This window comes from Austrofundulus limnaeus, unplaced genomic scaffold (assembly GCF_001266775.1).
Source record: "Austrofundulus limnaeus strain Quisiro unplaced genomic scaffold, Austrofundulus_limnaeus-1.0 Scaffold262, whole genome shotgun sequence".
In the NCBI taxonomy this organism is placed as follows: domain Eukaryota; kingdom Metazoa; phylum Chordata; class Actinopteri; order Cyprinodontiformes; family Rivulidae; genus Austrofundulus; species Austrofundulus limnaeus.
In genome coordinates this window covers 360,256-369,359 of record NW_013952664.1, presented here as the reverse complement: position 1 = coordinate 369,359, position 9,104 = coordinate 360,256, and the positions used below count along the sequence as shown (strand labels likewise).

The 9,104-nt window shown below is 38.1% G+C and overlaps 1 protein-coding gene across 1 annotated transcript in view; it reads right to left on the bottom strand.

The window, feature by feature from the left end:
* Nucleotides 1-1,295: 1,295 nt before the first annotated feature.
* Nucleotides 1,296-9,104, bottom strand: part of mtpn (myotrophin) — a 17,393-nt gene continuing 9,584 nt past the window's right edge. The window contains exon 4 of the mRNA XM_014020662.1: nt 1,296-2,604. Within this exon, the coding sequence (XP_013876116.1) occupies nt 2,518-2,604 (87 nt within the window). The 3' untranslated portion in view covers nt 1,296-2,517. The remainder of the gene's footprint in view (nt 2,605-9,104) is intronic.

The following is a 9,104-nucleotide window of genomic DNA, read 5'->3' as shown; positions in this document are numbered from 1 at the left end:
AAGGCAATGTGTTCCACCTTGTATTATAAAAGCTAAATTTCTTTAAATTTGCATTCATACAAATAATGGAAGCCTCTACTGGGAATTAAAGTCCCATGAATAAAAACATATTTTATGTATCAGAGATCTTATTATCATATACAGCTGATTTAAGTCCAGACATGTGGACGACTCTTTTGGGAGGCTAAATCAGTCTGTTTTCTAATAGAAAAGCTTGGGGGCGACATACAAGTACAACAGAGATTAGAGCTAGCAGAGGCTTTTTTTAAATACTTGGAACAGAGTTGCATAAATTCAGAAAATACGGATTAGAACACTCAAGGCTTCAAGACTAACAAAAGCAGAAGTTGTCAAACAGCACGATGTTCCTGTCCTGACAAATTACTATCAGATTCAGCGACACTGGATAGCAGTGGAAGCCGGTGTCTCTTTACAAGAAATGAGCAGAAAAATGAAAAAAATATATGCATGATTGGACATTTTATCCTTGTAATCCTGTACCAGGTTCATAATTGGCTATTGTAACTGGAGGCTGTCTCCTGAAATCACCTTTGTCCTTTGTGCAAAGCTGATTTTGAATTCTGGGAAATGGGCTCACAACATTCACCTTCATTAAAAATAAAATAAAAAATACAAAATAAAAAAACTCTAATCTATACATGTCATCTTTTCTCAAAAAGTTTATTCTCATTTAGCCAACCATGCTATAAATCCAAGGATAATGTGCCTTGATAAATTTTGATGGTAATGAGCATCCCCCTACACCAACACTGGCATAATTGTCAAATATTAAAGAAAATGCCTTTTTTTTTTTAAATGTTATGTGCAGGGCAACAAGTGGTTCGTGGGCCACATCAGGCCCGTGAGTGACTTCGGTCCGGCCCGTCAATGTATAATGTTATATTTATTAAATAAAAAAACACCCAAAGCACCTCTTAGAATTATTTTATATAAATTAAAGCACTATAAATTGTGCCGAATGGGGTGTGATGACAAAGTTTGCCACTAGATGGCGCTCGGGCACACAAGGCATCTTATGTCATTGTACTTCAGCTTGCTAAAGTGTTTTTCTTCCACTTTAATATGGATTTATTAAACAATAAAACTGCTATACATGCATTTGAACATGAAATATGTTACGGCACTGTATGTTGGTTTCATAAACATATATACAAGCCTTTTTTAAATGGCAGTTTTATTACATTTGAGTACGCGCCATGTGTCAAAAAGAATTGTTGCCCCCTCCATCATTTAAGTTACCCATCCCTGTTAAACATATTCAAATGGCAAAAACACATTTTTCATATGTAGTTTTTTATTTCGTTTTTTACAGACTTCTGTCACAACAAAGCCAGTGAGAGCATCTTTTTTTTTTTTGTCCATTACATACTAGTATGTCATTTGAAAGCAACCGAGAGGACAGCAACCATTTTATAACATAAAGCAGAGACAGTTTTGACATGCAGCAAAAAAAACAGGCAGGGCATCAAACCAAATCCAAGGCAAGGAGAACATCAACACCCACCCTYCCTCCCTAAAAATCAAGCTTCAACCCGTTTACCCATGATTCACACAACCTTGAGCCCGTCGATAAAACAGAAAGGAACTCYGCAACAAAAAAAGAATCATTGCTCTAAAAACCCCACTTCCAAGAAGAAATKACCTTTCTAGAGTTTCTAATATGTGCTGTTAGCATTATTTCAAAAGGAATTTAGCAGTACTACAACATTCAAGTTTTTTCTCCTTGTTAACCAGCATGATGATTGGTCAAAGAACATARATTTTAAATTTATTAATAAAGCAAACTTGCCAAACAAATTTGATATGTGGAGTGATATAGGGCTAAGAAGAAAAAAAAGTGACCTATTGAATTCTCTAACCCAACATTTCAAAAGTTTCCAGATGGGATGTGAGACAGTTTGGTCTAATAAAGTATAAAGAAGCAATACAATAGGATTTTCTTTTTACATAATGAAACATTACAACCGTTCTTTATTATTCTATCTAGTATAGCACAGTGCAATTAGTTCACAAGATMAAGCTCTGGCCATACAATACTTGTAATAAAATTGTGGAAAATATTAACACACTATTGAGCATTTTGTTTTATTTTTTTTTACAGCGGAAGTTAAGATGCACATTTAAGTGATGAGCCTGCATTTATGGTGTAGTCTGATTTCTAGCCTGAACAGTGTTTTAGGATTCAAATTCAACAGGATTTCTCTAGAATTTGGTCCCCGAGGGAGACTTAATGTCCTCCTTACAGACAGAGGCCAAAGGCAGAGAAAAGACTTTCCCAAAAAACTTGGGGAAAAGCAAAGAAAAAAAAATTAAAGGTAAAGGAAAATCACCAGACAGACCAAATGAACATCCAACAAACAGACAAAAGCAGTGTTAAGACAGAGGTTGATGAGGGTAAAAGAGGAGGGGGAGGGGGGTCCATCTTCTGTCAGGGGACCACTGCATCCATCTGTACACCTGTTCATCCACCTGTCCAGCCTCCGATACTGTGGKGTCTCACTTGAGCAGCGCCTTCATGGCTTCAGTCTCAGCAGCCTCAAAGGCAGTGAGGCCGTTCGGTCCTTTTACGGTTTTGTCAGCTCCCTGTGGAGGTGAAGGGACATGAATATTAAAAAAGATGCTGAATAAGTCCTGCTCACATCTGGTCAGGGGGGTTACTGTCAGGCCCTGGTAAACAAATCTGCAGCCCTCTCTGGACAAAATATTCATGACCTTTAGTATCCAAACAAGCATAAAATACAAAAAACTGTTTTTTTTTTCAATGCACCAATAAAGAAAGTTTGATATGAACAATAAAAATGTTTTGACTCAGGAATTCTATGTTTTACTATCTACAATGTTTATGCTGGAAGTAGGGTTGAGCAAAATCATATTGTGTGCAAGTAACTGTCAGTAAAACTGTCAACAACTAGAAAAATACCATTTCCTACAAAATCCAGTGTGAATGCTTAATGCTGAAAGATTTTTGCTGAATAGTTATGATGATTGAATAACTAAAAAGCTAAAAAGGTTCAGCATAATAGAAGCAGAAGAAAGCTGAAATTAGCACAAAGCAAAAAAAAAAAAAAAAACAGAACTAGAACAAAAAGGTATAGAGCACAACAAAGATTTGAAGGGTTTCAAAGATGTTGAAAAGAGCTCTAATTTTAAACGAGGAAAAATACAGCTTAAACAGCTAATTAGCTTAAAAGTTACAAATTGCTGATGTACCAAAAGTCATAGCTGGACAGTCCTAAAGGAGCTCAACTTTTTGAAATATTAATTGTTGAAACAGAACAAGTGCAGAACAAGATATGTGGTGAAAAATGTGTGGAAGAAAAAAAAAGATCAATAGTTTTAGTGCTTTTTAAGCATTCACACTATGAACATTTGCCACTTTCCAATTAACTCCATTAACACCGCATGGTGATGYATTTTTGTGTACAACACTACTAGCAGGCACRCAYGTGAGCCCAATGGTGGAARGTAGTGTGGAGCAGCTAATGTTAACCCTACAAACTCATTGATTTAACCACCTGAAACACCAACATAAGCATGAGTTCTGTGAACCAAGGCCACAATGTTGGCCACATGTAAGTGCACTTGTCATCTATTTATAAATGCTACATGTGCAAACCTAGTTGGAAGTGACTCAAGGTCAAATCTGTATTTAGACTACATCTTAAGGTTTAAAAGCATGTCAATGACTGCCTAATGTAATCTTAGCTCTTATAATAAAGCCCTTTATTATATTGGTAAAACAGAGGCAAAGAATTGTGCCACTCAGTAACAGGTGCTTGGTATAAAACCTGAAGAATGCTGGTACTAACGTAGCTAGGCCACCCTTGTCTGTGCTGCTTTCTTCAAATCTTTGGCAAATGGCCACAGGCTTTTTTAGTACAGCTTCCTGGGTTTTATACAAAGCCAACAAAAAAAAAACCTTCACTTTTATTTTTCTCAGACTCAATCACTAAGGACTCGCCTGTCAGCTCGTCTTAATCCAGACAACACATGCAAAACACAGTCAAACATGGCCAAGACCGAATCCATTTAAGCTCAGAGGGATAAGAGAATCAATGTGAAAGAGCTGAAAGTGGACACAATCATTTGGATTACAGAGGACGAAAATCTCCTAAAAGACAAACRGATCCAATAAAAGAAGGAACGAGATAGCCGAAGAGTTGAATGCACTTGCAGTGACAACAGATTTAATGGGTGACGGATGTTTTTGGAGGGGCACGCGGTGGATAGACATCCTTTTGTAGAGCTGCCAACTTCAGCCTCTTAGCGGCGGGCTTACAGAACCAAGGCAGAGAGAGTTTATTGTTGCGTAGAGAAGCAGGGCATCAACAACAATGTGACCCAGTTCAAGCACCCAACAGTGTGATGCAGTGTGGGTGTCTGAGTGCAAACTCCAAGCTACAGGAGCATTGGAGCGTATCCTGAATAAGAAAGATTTATCAGGGCTGAGTAACCTGTCAGATCTACATCTCTAATTGGTAAGGAGATAAAAGAAAGTGAAGTAAAAGACTTTTGTCAAAGCACAACATGCCTCACATTTACTGGAAGTGTGCACCTGTCAACACTTAAGTTAGGTTACGGCTCTGTGATGCAACACTCGAAGTACGACACCTCTGATGAGCTTTACACCAATGCACTGTTAGAAACTGTAGTTTGATGTCTTTTGCCAAGGTTTTCATAAAACGTACTTTTCAGTTCATGCAACTTAATTATAACTTCAACAAGAAAGATGGGGTAAAAAAAGAGACATGGCTCGTCTCTGTAACAGAGCCTAGATACAGTTTAAACTATTAGGAGAAGTTAAATACAGTAGGTATATTGTTTATTTTTATGCTATTTATGAATGTAGTTTCCCATCAGCTGCTGTCATCCAGTTGAAGGCAATTAATCAAAGTTTGGTTTAAGATCAACACTGCTTTATTCAGAGGGGCATTACAGATATTTTATTTAAGATAGATATGGTATGTCATTATATTTTAATAAAACAATTGTTGCAAACATTTTAACCAATGCACTTGGGGCTGCTGTGGGTGAGTGGTTAGAGTGATCACTCTCCAATGAGATAGTTGGGGAATCAATTCCACCATTATTCAGTCACATGTCAAAGTGTCGCTGGGCAAGACACTGAACCTTTCATTGCTTCTGATGTGTGTCCCAGTGTATGGATGTGATCTAAAGCACTGATTAGTCTCTGTAGAATAATATATAGTGACAAGAGACATAGTAGAGTGCTGTGTGAATGGTTAAATGAGGGCAAAGATTGTGTTTTAAAGCACTATGGTTGGGTAGAAAGGAGCTGTATAAAAACAGTCCATTCTTGTGGTATATGATTTCTCCACATACCACTTTGCAACTTAATCCTTGGTTCTATGTGATGGGTCACATAGTGTGACAAACACAACCATTTTATCTTAGTGAATTTTATTATAACTTTGCAGAAGAAAARGGGAAGCCATAGTTTACATTAACCCCAGAGTTAAGTGGATAAAATACTCAGGGGGAAAATGTTTTCAAACAAAATGGTTTTTCCTATTTTATCTGTTTTTTTTATTTGTATTTTGACTGTATATTTTACTGTAATTTTAACTATGTCCTGTTGTGTCTGTCTCTTGTACAGCACTTTGGTTGGCCTTGTGCTGTTTAAAGTGCTTTATAAATAAAGGTGGTATGGTATGGTATGGTATGGTATGGTATGTGCATACAGCAAAATTCAGGTAAATGTCTACCTTTGACCCCATCCCTGATGAGAGAAAGACTATGTGCTAGACCTGTTGCATTAACCTAAGGGGGCAAAAAAGAGCAAAGCGTGGAATTTTAAGATTCTACAATGAATGGTTTTGTGTCAACTTCTTACATTTTCGTGTCAACTTCTTACATTTTCAAGGAGAAAATTATTCCCTTTCCCTTATTTTACCTGCAAATACACCAAGGGTTGCCTCGGCACAATTTATCTTGCAGGAGACAGCGGTGATTCCTGAGGGGAAAACTGAATACATTTTCTCTGATAATGTTTCTGTATCCTCCCGATATAGGCTTTTGCTTTATCCAACTTTTAGACAACACTTCTGAACCGTCATTAACACTGCGATAAGATGTTTGTTGTGTCTGTACACCTTTCCAATAGCTGCTTCATATCAGGTACCCAGCCACCAATCATTGTACTCTGTACTTCAGTGAGTTCAGAGAGTGAAGGGAAGGACACTTAAGATAGGGGAAATGGAGCGTCCCCCTTTTTTCCTAGCTCTGGGGAAGTCATTAGTAGCAGGTTTAAAATGATACCTGGTAATGGACTCAGACCTCATTTAGTTGGAAGGCAGAAGCAATAAAACTTGATTTTAGCCCTTTCACCATCAATATTTTGCTTGCTGGGGAGCTAACAAGCTGTCGATAGGATGTCCACCGTGTATACAATCACACTGGACACAAAACAATACAATAACAAGCATCTCTTCTCACTGACCAAACAAGTCCTCCAATGATAGCAATGGCAAGACCAGTAATATTTTATATTTACACCACATACAGGTATTCGGGGTACTCCTAGTTCTCAGAATACACCACACCATTCCCAAGGGCCACCAAGCTCAGTTGCCCACTCCCGACATCACTTAGGGTAATGAGCTTTTCTCAACTTGAATAATGACTCCTTGTGGACACCTCACTGACCAAACATTATCCAGTCAAAGAGAAGTCGGTGGCCAAGTGGGACACAGTCTAATGAATAAGAATAGACTCCCAGGGTGTTTGCAGTCAAACAGAGATGCATCATCATCCTGAGTTATGGAGCCATACGAAGCAGCACTGGGTCAGTAACATAATACCACTGACCTGCCAAAATGTCCATTAAGTTTTCATTAAGGCTCCAGTGAATGGAATTGAATAGTCTCCAAAGCACATGTCTTTAAATATTGGCTAAGAGCTTCTGTCAGATGTTATTTGAAATGAAATGCTTTCATCAGACCACTGACCTTTTACAACATCTAGTAAAAAGAAAATCAATATCTTTACTGAAGTGGAGTGTCAGGTAGCCTATGGATGAAATACATCTTTTAGTTTGAAGTTTGGAACTCAGTCTMAGAAAATGAATCACCAACGTTGTAAGATAAGCCAACATCCAAACAAAGGTTTGGTAGAAAGAATTCAAAACCACCTATTTTATCATTAACTGTTTTAGAGAAGCCACCTATTTATACTTGATCAACCAATTGTTGCAGCTCTTTTCATGATCAATATGTGTGGGATGATACTTACTCTGTTTTCTTAATTAAAAAAATAATAATAATAATAATAAAGTTTTGGAAACAAAGGAAACCCCCCCAAAAGATCCAAGTAATTTCCTTAGTGTACCATCAAGGCAAAATGTTAACAGCTTTTGAAGATCAAAAWAGAACTGACTTGACATAACCAAATTTCTTTCCAGTTGTGAACATATTTCCTCGTGTAAGAATAGGGATTTGAGTTCAATCGTGTGCTTGTGTACCCTTTTATTGCAGGCCTATATTTRGCTGGATGTCCTCTGCTGGCTGCATGTTCTTGCAGTTGGTCACATGRAAACACCAGGAAACCAAACATTTTCAGTTTGCAGACCCAACAGTCCTAATCTACTGCTGTCTGTAGACCCCTTTTTTATACACTGTAGAGGGTGTTGGCTGTAGTGCTACAGGAGCAGCCAGGCAGAGTGGACACAGCAGCAGCACAGTCAATAATGAGCCAATCTTGTAATCSCATTTTGAGACAATACGTAAGTTTTCAGAGCGGACAGGCGTAAATGTATTAAGATCTGGTCTCTGTAGTGACCATTTCACCTTTTATCTGCATCTAGATGATAATCCTTAGTGGTGGTTAGCAGAGATAAATATGGAAAAAGGCTCTACAGGAAAACCCATGGGTTCACTTAAATCCTTTCATCCATAACTATCCCCTTTTCAAATGAGCAATGGCTGCTCATCTCTTCTCTAATGCTTTTTAAGATCTACTTAAAATGGTGCTTTCACAGCTGCCCATCACAGATGCTGAATATGTTTTCAGCCTTGGGAGGTTTCATGGAACCGATACAAATTGGAACTAAAATATGAGCAAGGTACAATCTGAAAAATTCAAGGAGATTAAGGRAAAAAAATACACGATTTAAACTTGATCATCTTCTTTGAAATGCACACATTGAGTTTAATTTTTGTTTGTGTGTTTGAAATTGTGTGGCGGACCAGATGAAAAGGAGTGTATAAAGTTCGGAGGCCAGAGGTTCTTTACTCTGTGCCTAAAGCAAACAAAAATGAAGATGCCTTCAACACTGCCTTCAAAGTGTGTCTAAACCCTTTGTACTGCCAGGTAGTCATATCCTTATATTCCCTTCTATGCCACCAAATAAATAAATAAATCAARAGGCCCAGATTATTGAGCAATAACTTTAAAAATGACAGTATAAAGTCAAGCAGAATTTAAACCTTTTAAATGTTCATCTTCTGAGCTTTCYGTTTGCACTTTGCTTTCATTTTAAGGCATCACTGCTCATCTTGTCACCTTGTAATGCAAAAAATATACCTACTTCTAAAGCAGGGCTCTAGACTAACTTTTTGCACTGGTTGCACCGGTGCGCCTAACAGTTTCTCTTAGGCGCACCAGCACAAAAGTTAGGTGCACCCAAATTTTCAACCACGTCACACGTCACAGACTGCAACGAACAATCAGGACAGCTGAGAGAGTCGTTGGTGCTCCCCTGCCCACGCTTCAGGACCTGTACACCACAAGAACCAGGAAACGGGCAGAGAAAATCATGTCAGACGCCACACACCTAGGACATAGCCTCTTTCAACTTCTCCCCTCCAGCAGACGCCACAGAGCCCCACGCTCAAAAACATCCAGACACAAAAACAGCTTCTTCCCCCAGGCCATCTCCCTGATGAAAAATCCCAAACACTAGACCTATTAACTAGTGACTAATGTATATATTATTGTATGTAATCCACAGACTATGATGTTTATATCTTGCTTCCACCATATATGTGTATTGGAGAGACAACATCTGCTGGAAACAAAGTTCTTGTGTGTGTCATCATACTTGGCCAATAAAGCTGATTTTGATT